At 38.9% G+C, this 12,701-nt stretch overlaps 1 protein-coding gene across 2 annotated transcripts in view; it reads left to right on the top strand.

Moving 5' to 3' along the window:
- trpa1b (transient receptor potential cation channel, subfamily A, member 1b) overlaps positions 1 to 12,701 on the top strand; it is a 41,960-nt gene that overhangs the window by 10,326 nt on the left and 18,933 nt on the right. For both annotated transcript variants that reach the window (XM_084399251.1, XM_084399250.1), the window contains exons 3-7: positions 1,623 to 1,798; positions 3,264 to 3,371; positions 3,466 to 3,574; positions 4,533 to 4,678; positions 12,087 to 12,223. In XM_084399251.1, the coding sequence (XP_084255377.1) occupies positions 1,623 to 1,798; positions 3,264 to 3,371; positions 3,466 to 3,574; positions 4,533 to 4,678; positions 12,087 to 12,223 (676 nt within the window). The remainder of the gene's footprint in view (positions 1 to 1,622; positions 1,799 to 3,263; positions 3,372 to 3,465; positions 3,575 to 4,532; positions 4,679 to 12,086; positions 12,224 to 12,701) is intronic.

Raw genomic sequence — 12,701 nt, 5'->3', positions numbered from 1 at the left:
TGTAAGATATCACCCAGGGTCAGAAAACGTGACCGCACAGTCTCTCTCTCGCTTACCTTGCAAGAGTTTGGGGGAAGGGGAAGATGTGACGATGTCATATGTTATCCCTGTTTGCGGTGTATACCCTGTGTTTGTTTGGTTCATATTTATTGCATAAATGTTTGTTTGTTTCTTGATTGTTTTTGATTGTTTGGTTAAATATGAGTTTAGTCACTTTTTCTAGTCTAAGGTGCACATTAGACAGACAGAGCCAGACAGTAACGGAGTACATTTACTTGAGTACAGTACTTAAGTACAATTTTGAGGGGTCTGTACTTTACTCGAGTATCATTTTTGGGGAGTACTCATGACTTTACTCAAGTACATTTGAGAGGCAAATATTGTACTCTTTACTCCGTTACATTTCTATCTGAGTACCCGTTACTTCTTCTAAAAAAAAAAAAGGAAAAAAGAAAAATCTCGGAAACCCTCAATTTGTTGGTTCCCTCTCAAACGTGATTGGATTGTACAGGCGCCACTGATTGGGACAGCCTATCAGCAATCACCTTCAGCTTTCCGCCAAAGTCAATTCCATGGTCACCATGGACGAAACAATGGTTCCCATCCCGGGAATGTGCCAACCCGTGGCCCCACCTCACCAGACTATTTCAATTTTCTGAACAAGTTAATGATAGTTTTCGCTTCAAGTGTTTGCTGTGTTTACCAATGTAAGCACTGTGGCAGTAGTAATGCAATATTTAGAAAATGTACTCTTGTACTCTTGATACTCAAGTACTTTTAAAAACAAGTACTCTGACTGTAGTACTTTTACTTGTACTTGAGTAAAATTTAGCAAGGGGTATCTGTACTTTTACTCAAGTAATGAAGCTGTGTACTCTGTCCGCCTCTGTAGACAGATGACAAAGACACCAAGAGTTTTATTTCTTTATTTTATTTCTTTAGAATGTACTATATTAGTTTATTATAACTATATTAGTTTATATCCCCATTTTCAAAACTTGCCTTCTGGGTTCATGGCTGCAGCATGGTTTCCAGGGGTGGGGGTTTAAGAGGAAGTGCAATCTTCCTGTTCCTCATTTTATGCCATCCCAAGGAATTCTGGGTAGTGTAGGCATAGTCCATTTCCTAGTGTGAGCAAGGAACAATGAACATTGTTTCATTGTGTTAGTGTTATTGTTTATTTTGATAGTATGTAGAAATGTATTGTTTATTATTTGTATTTCTTTCCTTGTAAAAGTTTAAAACATTTATTTAGACCATTAAGAAAGTAGAAAACATGTACGACATACAGTAGTTTCTTGTTTCAATGTTAGTCTTGACAAGTTTAGATTTCTGAGATGCGTACAATAAAAGGAGCCGCAAATTGGCTATCTATTTGAACTTGAAATACATAAGCACATTTTAATTCATGAGATCTCAATTTATTGCCTTCAGCCCTTCACATCACGATATTAATCAATAATTTGAAAAAATTCTATTATTTGGTTGAAGTCATTATTCATGCTTTTCCAAATAAGGTATTTTGACTTGCTATGACACACTGGCTTACCTCTGAATGCTTACTGAATGTCCTACTGAACGTCGCAACCATTGCATAATGTTGAGTGTTTTTTGCTTTGTAGAGCTGAATGTACAGGATGAGCAGGGCAGAACTTCTCTGCACTGGGCTGTGGAGAAGGATCAACAGCAGAGCTGTGAATTACTGTTAGAGCTGGGTGCTGACCCCAACATCCTCAACAGTGCCCTGATCGCCCCTCTGCATCTGGCTGTCACTAAAAGATACAATCATCTGGTAGAGGTCAGTCACACACATGCTGCTGGTAAAGAGCAGCAGTAGATATGCATTCTCTTGAATATTTTATCATTATGTGCATCAGACTGTATCAAATATTTTAATTTATTAAAAAAGTTTGGAATAATTAAGATTGTGTAATATTTTTTTGATAGAAGTCTATTATGCTTAGCAAGACTGCATTTATTTGATCAAAAGATACAGTAAAAACAGTAATACAACCGGGGTTCACAACCTCTTCATCAGGACCTACCATTTTTTCCCGATCTCCACACTGATGTGGAAGAAACTGGTTTCCTACCACGTCTTTATTCATTCCAGCGAGCTCATGTCTCAACGTCAGCCCGGAAACGTTGCAGGCTAAATGTTTTAAACGTTTTCATCATTAACAATAATGCTTAATATTTTTGTGGAAAACAGTTATTTTTAAATTGTCAACTTTCAGTCGAACTTCTTTTAAAAACATTAAAAAAAAAAATAATTATACCAAACGTTTTGACTTTCATTGAATTTGATTGAGCGGCATATTCTGTAAGTTCTTTTATTTTAATTTTTTATGGAAGTTAGATATTACATGTGCAAGATGTTCTTTCAAGTTAGTCGTTTTAATGTATGTAAATAATCAGAGGAACAAAGTGCAGTAAATGGTTAAACTATTTTCTCTACGAACCAGTTTGTTTATAATTAATAACAATAGAATTAAACAAATATAATTTTCAAGCAGCATAGACTGATTTTGAGACCATCAAAATAAATTGTTAGCAGATATTACGCAGACAGACTACTAATAATCTAAGACTGGTAGTTGACATGTTGGTGCAGTTACTTATTATGTATATTAACTATAGTATTATAACTATAGTTAGCAGAATGTCTAAAGTGGGCCATTGAAATAGTGTTACCTTACTACTAAAACTAAAGGTGAACTAAAAATAATTTAAAGCTAAATAGAAATATTTTTAAAAAACAAAAACTTCAAAAAATGACAAACAAAATGACTAAAACTAATATTAAAATAAAAGCTAATTAAAAATATGAATAAATAATATAATACTATATAAATTATTCTAAAATAACAATGGTTGAAGTAGAAATAGATATTGTGCAATATTGTGTCTAAAATGTAAGTTACTAAGTATTAACTTCTTGTCTATTGAACTGTAGCAATGTCTAAAGTACAGAAGCAATATCACACTTGTAATTGTGCTATTGATCTAAATATCATCAAATATCATGTCAAATATCAACACACTGTAATTGCCTGTGTCCTCATGCCTAACGTTTGAATCACAGTCATACTGATTTTCTGGCTTGTGAGATATTAATTAGATAGCATGGGGACAGCTCAGTGGGGAAAATAAGAGTGTCTTCTGTGTATAATCTGCTTCCTGTTGGGCTGAAATGTTGGCGGAATTATACTGATTGAGTGCCTTGCAGATAATTATGATCATTTTGCTCATGTCTGGCATAGGTCCTTCTGTCCTGTGACAGAACAGATGTCAATCTGGAAGGGGATCTGGGAAACACCCCTGTGATGCTGGCCTGCAGCAATAATAATTGCCAAGCTCTCCATTCTCTTGTGAGTACAAAGGGCATTAAAAGTCAAGTGTGAGAGTCAGAATCCAGAATCTCAAATATTGTGTAATAAAAGTGATTTTTTTTTTTCTTTACAGTCCAAACATGGCGCCAAGATGTGTCTTCAGAACAAACTGGGTCACTATGCCATCCATACAGTTGCTTTTGCAGGTGCCAAAGAGGCCATGGAGCTGGTTTTGAAAATTGGTAAGCAAGTTTAATATTCTCGTTGCACCAATTCACCATGACGAATCCAACCTATTCACCAAGCTGTTTAGACAGATGCATTGATTTAGCACAATGCATGGGTGGTCTTCTGTTCCGGAATGGTGTGTTCAAGACATACTGTAAATATTTGTTTTCTTTTTCCAACAGTTCCCTTTGGCTTAGAGACAAATAACACAGTTTTCATTTCAGTCCAATATTTTCAGATGCTGATATGCAAAACAGTTAAACCAGATAGAAGGGTCAACAAGTCAAACGTTGCAAGCATGTCACATGGTAACCAAACAAAGCAGTCATGCTTTCATTGTGATTGAGATTTGTGACATCAAAGGGATAGTTCATGAAAAAACTCAAATTCAGTAATCCTTTACTCACCCTCATGTCATTCCAAACCTGTATTACCTTTTGTTTATCCTATAAACATTAATGTAACTTAATTAATAAATGTAAATAATGTAGACCACTGGTCAGTCTTTTTCCATGTATTTACAATTAATGGTGACTGGTGCATCAAACATACATGCAAAAAGGGAACTGGCGCTTCAAAAAGATAACCATAAACCAAGCACCATAAAAAGGGGCCTGTTTGCTTCATGCACTATATTCCAAGTTTTAGCTATTGTATGTCTCCAGTCTTGAAATATAGAGCATGAGTTGGATGAAACCCTTTTATAATAACATTATGGTGCTTTGTCATTGTGGTGCTCCAGACCCCATTCACGTCATTATATTGAAAAGAATGGCCAAGATATTCTTAAGAAATAACCTTTTGTGTTCTGCAGGAGAAAGTGGATGTTTGGAATTACATGAGGGTCAGCAAATTATGACAATTTAATTTATTTTAAAATGCCTCTGCGTATTCTTTCATCTGCTGGAACTGTTAAATATGAAAAAAATGAAGCTGAACATTTCATCACCTCTCTTTCTCATCCTCATGAAGGAGAAGAGCTGGGCCTTTCCACTTCAGTGCACATTAATTATTTGGATAAGACCAAAAGCACCCCCCTCCATCTAGCTGTACGTGGGGGCAACATTGAGGTGATCAAACTTTGCATCATTAAAGGAGCCAGAGTGGATCAGCAACAGGTAATTGCTGTTTCAAGATGTATAAAATGTCTCAGTTTGGATTGTAACCTAGGTTCTCTGAGAAGGGAACGAGATGTTACGTCAAAATGTTGAAGCTATTGGAATGCTTCTGCATTACCTGCATCTGAAGCATGTGTGAAATAACTTCAATCTCATTGGTGAAACGTAGTCTGATTTAACCCTGATGATGCAAAATGGTTTGCCCTCTCAGGGAAAACCCCTTGGTCTTGAGTCACCACTGCAATGATCTCATGTTTATAAGGCCCATCATGTTGGACACAACTGCAATGAGCCCTAACAGTCCCTGAAATTGTTTTACAGTGACAGCCTAGTCTAGCCTGATCTATCCTACGGCTGAGAGAATCGACTACAAGCAGGAAACAGACCCTAACCCTATGCCTGCATTGTAGTCAAATCCCATATCACTCCTAGAAAAGTGTTTCTCTATAATGGAGAAAGCACATTCTTCTTGGAGTTTAATCTTAACCCCAATCACCTCATGTGAGCGAGGACAACATTGCGATGCCAAACCGCCATCTGATCTCTGGTAAAGGCTGAATAATATGCCCTGAAATTACTTGCCGGCAGTGAATGACCAAACATACTTGTCCAATATCCTCCTCAGAGTGAGCAAGCAAGTAGCAACACTTTGCTTTTATCATTTGCAAAACCCATGGAGACACATTTGGCAGAAGTTGCCATGCTGCCTAATAGTCTGAAAGAGATATCAGTCTCTCGAGACTGACCCCTGATGTAGACTGAGTAATATGCCCGGTGCCCTGAAGCAGCTTGCTGGCAGGGGACCACCGAACATATTTCTCCAACACCTTCCCCGGACGGAGTGAGCATCCCAGTACCACAACATTTTAAGATGGAGACTGGGCCAGAAGCTCACTTGAAACTTCTCTGCCCGAAACACCGGAGATGGCTGGGTTGGCAGACTGGTCTCCCGAGGGCACAGAGAAGAAATGGGCACATTTAACCCTGGTGTGGGCCACTTCTCCTCAGAGGGGCCTGCCCTCAACGTCCTGACTTACCTGAAACCTTCTGCGATTGGATGGCGGTCTTCAGATCTGTCCGCCCCTGAAAAGGCTTCAGCTGTGAGAGCCAACCTGACCCCCAGTCTCTCTGAGGGGGGCTCGAGAAGGGACACTCTGTTTTTGTTGTTCACGTCTAGAGGAGCTTGTACTCAGCTGGGGCTGCTCTTTAGTAACAGCCCTAAAGGCATGCACTCTGGAATGTCGCCACCTGTTTCTTGGCTTCCTGAAACCTCTCGACAACAGTATTAATTGCATTGCTAAAGAGGCCAGGAGAGGTTAAAGAAGAAAAGAAAGGGTCCGGCGTGAAGGTGGGGAATTACTTGACAGGAAGGCCTTGTCTAACTTACTTGTGATGCGCTTCCTGCTTCTCTGCTGGCCAATCAATTTAGCAACATTATGACTCAATCTCCAAACTTTCCTCATAAGCTGTGGAGAGAGATGGCGAATCCTTGAACTCCACTGCCTCGATGCTAACAATATCCAACTTCTCAGAGCTGGATATAGCCAACACTGGGGCCTCACTCAGCCTGGAAGAAACCACAGAGGTGTTTCAGGGTCAGGAATGAAGCCACTGAAACCGGCAGGTGAGAGTTGAGAAAGGGAAAAACCCATCTCAAGCTCCTCTGTCAATTCCATTTTTGACCCCCATGATCTGAGCAGGTGCGTTTGCCTGACCTCCCTCCTCGAAGAGAGCCAGGTGGGAACAAAGCGTTCTCAATGGCAGACACTTGCAAGCTTGAGAGCTGACTGTGCTCCTCTCCCAAGCAGACCACACACAGGTCGTGCGTGTCACCTCCTATAATGTAGTACAGGCCGGGAGACAAATTTTAAACTGCTGCTTATTACATTCCATAATGATAATATAATGGGTCAAACAACACCAAATAAGACTCACATGACACAGAGCACTTACTGAAAATACGAAAGCTGACGATGTTTGGTCAGGGTGTCCTTTATAGCTTCCGGGTGCTCCATCATCTGTCACTGGACTATGTTTTGCCAATGAGTTTGGAGTGATTTCACACCTGCTGCATATAATATAATAATATAAAAGTTAACAAGCAAAACTAAAATGATCAAAGAACTCGACAGATTCGATGGCCCAAGGCTTGTGATGGAAAAAGAAAGAGTTTATTTGGTAACACTTTACAATACGGGCGCACTAATATGCATTAATTCATGCTCAACTAATGCACAGATAATCATGTGGTAGTGTATGACTCATGAAGAACTAAACCATTAATTAATGATTACTGCATCAGTAACTAATAAAGATTCTTAATGATTAATAGATTAAGTAATATATGAAATGTGTCAATGTATTAATTCATTAATAACATTTTATTAACTAATAGTGTAAATTAATGCATTAATCACCACAATGGGTTGAAGTCATGTACTTCAACTTCGAATTGTCTGCTTCGAAAAAGAGTAGGGGTGTAACCCCGGCATCCTGGCCAAATTTGCCCCTTGGCCTCTGTCCATCATGGCCTCCTAATCATCCTCATATACTGATTGGCTTCATCACTGTCTCCTCTCCACCAGTAAGCTGGTGTGTGGTGGGCGTTCTGGCGCAATATGGCTGCCGTCGCATCATCCAAGTGGATGCTGCACATTGGTGGTGGTTGAGGAGATTCCCCCTTCTATGTAAAGCGCTTTGAGGTCTCAGAAAAAAACTAATTATTATTATTATGACTATTAACTAATTGTTAAGTAATATGCCATTTTGGTTTTGACATCCACACTAAGCCATGGATTTCAGTTTCCAACCATCTACAACCAAGATTTCACTGAGTCCGATGAACCTTGTTGTTCATGGCACAGGAATATGTCAGGATAAAGCAACACTAAGGAACATTTTTTACCAAATATATAACTGACCTATTCCTCAGCTGGATCCGTTGCTCCTCGAAATGAAACTTCCAGCACTTCTGAGGTAAATTTTCCAGGATTATTATTAAGATAGTATTATTCCTCACAGCGTCGTAAAGTACATGAGTCTGAAAGTGAACTTGCGGTGTGTGTTATCGAGCTGATGTGGGCGTTCACAGGTTTGCCTGGATTGCCTCAGATAATTTGCGTTTGAATAGCGCGCGCTCTCCGTGGGCGGGGTCACATTAAAACATAATGAGCTGAGATGAGAACGACTGACATCTCTCTCTTTTCATACATATTACATAAACTGAGAATATTTGTTTTTATAAAAGTTACTTCATTTAAAAGAAGATAATTCAAGCTTCATGCCTGTGTGTCTGTATGCTGTTTGACTGAGTATTCGCTGAGTTATGGTTCATTTTCGGACGCGTTTCAGAATTGACTTCACTGACAGAGAAAAAGCAGAACTCGCATCATGTTTATTTGGCTTTATTTGGCAAAAAGCACAACACTTTGTTTTTATTGTGAGTATACACAAAAATAATACACACTTAACAGGATCGATTGATGTATGAAACTTGTTTGTAATATCAAAGTCAACAGAGTATTTTGAGTCTCTTTTGAACTGATAAGAAAAAAAGTGAGCCTATCGCGCCGGCGCGATTGTCGACCCCAGGGGGTTAAAATAATAATCGTATTAGTGGTTCATCAAGTCGTAACAGGGTGAAAGGCACTTCTGGATTCGCTTTGCAGCCCTATATCTGCTATAACCACACTATGCAAATTTGCCAAACCGGGTCGCGTTTCTGTAGTTCGAATGAAACATAAGAAAACTACAAATTTGACTTGCTTTACGTCAAGTGTTACAATAGTCATTATTTAGTTTTTCTTCGTTTCTGATGTCGCAATGCATCATACTTTCATGAAATCATGCATCATACTCTACCTTGTCTGTGGACATCGTTCATTCCAAAGCCGGTGCTAGATAAACAGTGAGCGTGCGTACGACAGCTGTGGGTGGCGAAATTTTTTACGACAGCGGTAATGAACAATTCCGCTTCCAACCTGTAGGGCGACCGAAGAGGAAAAGTTCCTTAGTGTTGCTTTAAGCTTGAGGTCGTGGAACACAGAGAACATGCGGCCGAGCACTGCTATTTCATAACACTGTGTCTAGACTAGACAAAGACAATAGAACGCCCATTATAGTCAGTAATACTACACTGGATACAGCGTGACGCTACACGACAAAACCCTGACAGTAAACTGATGCCACATTCTATTTCTGACGTACTCCGAGCTCTTGTGCAAGTTCTGTTACGAAGGACAAATGGACTTGCAATGGGCTTTCTCCCTTCTACCACGCGCTCTCTGTTCTCTGTGGTGTTTCCTCCTAGCAGCAACAATTGCAGCCATGTCAAAAGATGGGTTAAAACGTGCTTTTTTGGAGCATTAAATAATGCCGCAAATACCAGTTAATTGACTAGCGCAAACATTAGTAAATCGTGTTGCGTGTATCTCGCCTCCCATAAATTTTGCATCTGAAAGGGAAACTCCTACAAAAGCATATGCAATAAGGTCAGCCGCAAAAACAACTCGGTCCACTCCTTCTAATTAATTCTATTTCTGACGTACTCCGAGCTCTTGTGCAAGTTCTGTTACGAAGGACAAATGGACTTGCAATGGGCTGTCATGCCACAGCTGGTCTCGTCCAGTTTAAACACAGTGTAACAGCAGTCAGGAGTTCAGATTCTGGTGTGCTGATATTTTTTGTGCAGCCCAACTTACTCATCCTTCAAACACATTCTTTGACATTACATTCACTGCATGTGCAAACTGTCAAAACCCATATTTGGCATATAGCTTAACAATTAGTTAATAGTCATGTGCCTCAACAAGTCATAACATAATGATACATTTGCAAATCATTAGTTAATAATTAATTAAAGCAGACAACTGGAAGTTGAAGTACATTGCTTTGACCAATTGTGGTAATTAACGGATTCATTTACACTTTTAGTTAATAAAATATGTTATTAAGAAATGAATACATTATGACACATTTAATTAATAACAATTCATATATTACTTAATATATTAACCATATAGAATCTTTATTAGTTGCTGATGCAGAAATCATTAATTAATGGTTTAGTTCTTCATGAGTCATCATACATTAACACATGATTATCTGTGCATTAGTTAAACATGAATTAATGCATATTAGTGCACCCGTCTTGTAAAGTGTTACCGTTTATTTTTATTTTGTCAGTCAATGATATTGTGAAAATAAAAATGGTGTAATTTTGACGCACTAACTGGAGAGTCTTGAAGGGATAGTTCACCCAAAACTGAAAATTCTGTCATTTACTCATCATCCTCATTTCATTCATCCTCGTGCCAAAACTGACTTTAAAAAAAAAGTTACTTCTTGGGCTCTTAATTTCAACCCCTCTTAGGGACTTAGGGCCAGATTTACTAAATGCGGTAAATTAGTGTGAGAGCACAATTCCACAAATGCGCCGATGGGAGTGGCGAGTTTTACGTGTGATCTACTGCTGACGCGCAGATTAAAGAACACAGACGCAGTCAAATCATTTACATAATGAACAACACAATCTATCAAGAGCACCCCAAATTAGCGTTGGGACCATGGATAACGCAGGTGAAAATGCGAACACTGAAATCCCAGCGAAAAAAGCCACAGTACATTGAAAAGAGCCAGAGGACAAACTAATGGTTGCAAGAAGTTTTGATGCACCTGGTATTGCGTGACTCCTTGTAGTTGAGGGTTCCAAGTCATCTTTTATTTCCTGCAGCAAATTAAAAATAGCATGGCTTGGCAAACGATATGTTCGGATAACGTCTTCCTCTGGCATATTTTCTCCCTTCTACCACGCGCTGTCTGTTCTCTGTGGTGTTTCCTTCTAGCAGCAACAATTGCAGCCATGTCGAAAGATGGGTTAAGACGTGCTTTTTTAAATAATGCCGCAAATACCAGTTAATTGACTAGCGCAAACATTAGTAAATCGTGTTGCGTGTATGCTCGCCTCCCATAAATGTTGCATCTGTAAGGGAAACTCCTACAAATGCATATGCAATAAGGTCAGCCGCAAAAACAACTCGGTCCACTCCTTTTCAGCACTAATTTTGCCCTGCGTGTCTTTAGTAAATCTAGACAGTAGTTTTTAACGCCAAAAGAGGGTTTGCGCTGGCGCAAGCTGTTAGTAGATCTGGCCCTTAGTGTCACAGTTATCTGGACTTATTCATCTTTAGCTTCACTTTCATGGACTTTCAGTTTGTTTTCATTCATCACATGTGTTCCTATGTTTGATTTTCCCGCCACTCATCAGTTGTCATGGACACTCATCAGATCATCACACCTGTTCATCATCTCCTCATTATCACTGTATTTAAGTTCCTCGCCTTCACTTTGCATTTGTCGGTTGTTGTTTGTGTTTTATAGTGATGGGATGGTTGATACCGGGGCTCCGATGCTCCGACGCAGTTTTCAAAGCACTTTTGTATCACACACTGTACCGATGCTTGTATCGAAATGACAATACCACATGATTGATGACGTTTGAAGTTTTGAACTATAATGATCACATACTTGTATATTTTGTATTATTGATCCATATGTGAATCCGTTGACCAGGCTACACATGACACGAGTTGTGGTCTTTTAGTCTAAATTTGGCATATGTTATAATTATGATTTACCAGAGCATGTTTTTTTCTTGTGTGGCAGAAATGGGTTTCAATAGAATGGCCTAGAAACAGAAATCATGGCAGGTTGAAACCACCACCCAGTGGTTTCATTTTCCACCAGTCTGCTGACTAGATTATCCACCATTTGAATTTTGTCATAAACATATTTTTCCATACGCTCCTGCAGCTGTAATAAGATATTCTGCAAAATTATATAATATAATCATGAACCCATTATCATCAAGGCTTATTTCTGTAAAAGCTTTTTGATACATTAAACCACACCATGCCCTGTAAGAAGTTTGGGGACAGAAATAACAAAATGGTTAAATATGCCTAATGTCAGGCTATAATGTCACCATTCTGAAAAAAAAAATTCATTTCATGAAATGCAGCCATAGAAGAATGTGGTTTGCTATGAATACAAAAGCAGCCTGATTTCCTAACTCTCGATCTCGACCACACAGACACAGACACAAACACACTTACACTCCTCCATTTGTCGTCTTCAGTCTGTAACAAGAAGGTTAATGCATTCAGTAATAGCTTCAGATAGTTAAATTGATACAAATTGCAGCCACTTACGTCTATAACTGAGCTTGGCCGTTCTGTCCATTGCCACAGCAATTCAGGGTGCTCTCTCATTAATGGTTTGTGTTATTGGTGCAGCAGCTGAGAGAATGTCCCCCTCTTGCAATACCTTGCCCTGCCTCTCCTACTTATGTCAAGCTAATAGCTGACTTCCATCTTTGTGTCTGTGAATGTGTGGCTTGATTGTTTTGCAGTGTGACAAATCCACGGCCCTCCATTTTGCCTGCACTCAGGGTGCTCTGGATGCCATCAAAATCATGCTTTCCTCTTACAACAGAGTGGAAGACATCATCAACCTCAGGGATGGAGCCAATCAGACCCCCTTACATAGGTCAGTGTGATGCCATACTGCTCACCAGTGGTCATTATGAAGTCAACTAGCCTTCTGGTTTATATCAGAGCTGATCTCAGTTCATGTTAAAGGGACAGTTCCCCCAAAATTTAAAAATCATAAATTACTCAATTACTTATGTCGTTCCAAATCCATAAGGCTTTCGTTCATCGTCGAAACACAAATGAAGATATTTTTAATGAAGCTGAGTGATTTATGTCCCTCTATTGAAAGTCCATTCACCGCAAACTTTCATAAAGAGATACATAAATTCATATGACGACAGAGTAGGGTGAGCAGGGTGAGTTTTATTTATTTATTGGACTTTATGGTAAAAATATTTAAATAATAAAATAAAATTATTATTTAAAATTGACATTAAAATGTATTCATAAACAATATCTAAAGTAAAAACGTTTTTGTAAGTATTTTTTATATACTCCTGATATGTTTGGTTATATGTATTCTTGTTTGTACA

Source organism: Rutilus rutilus, assembly GCF_951802725.1.
Source record: "Rutilus rutilus genome assembly, chromosome: 24".
In the NCBI taxonomy this organism is placed as follows: Eukaryota; Metazoa; Chordata; class Actinopteri; order Cypriniformes; family Leuciscidae; genus Rutilus; species Rutilus rutilus.
This window is presented reverse-complemented; position numbering and strand designations above follow the sequence as displayed.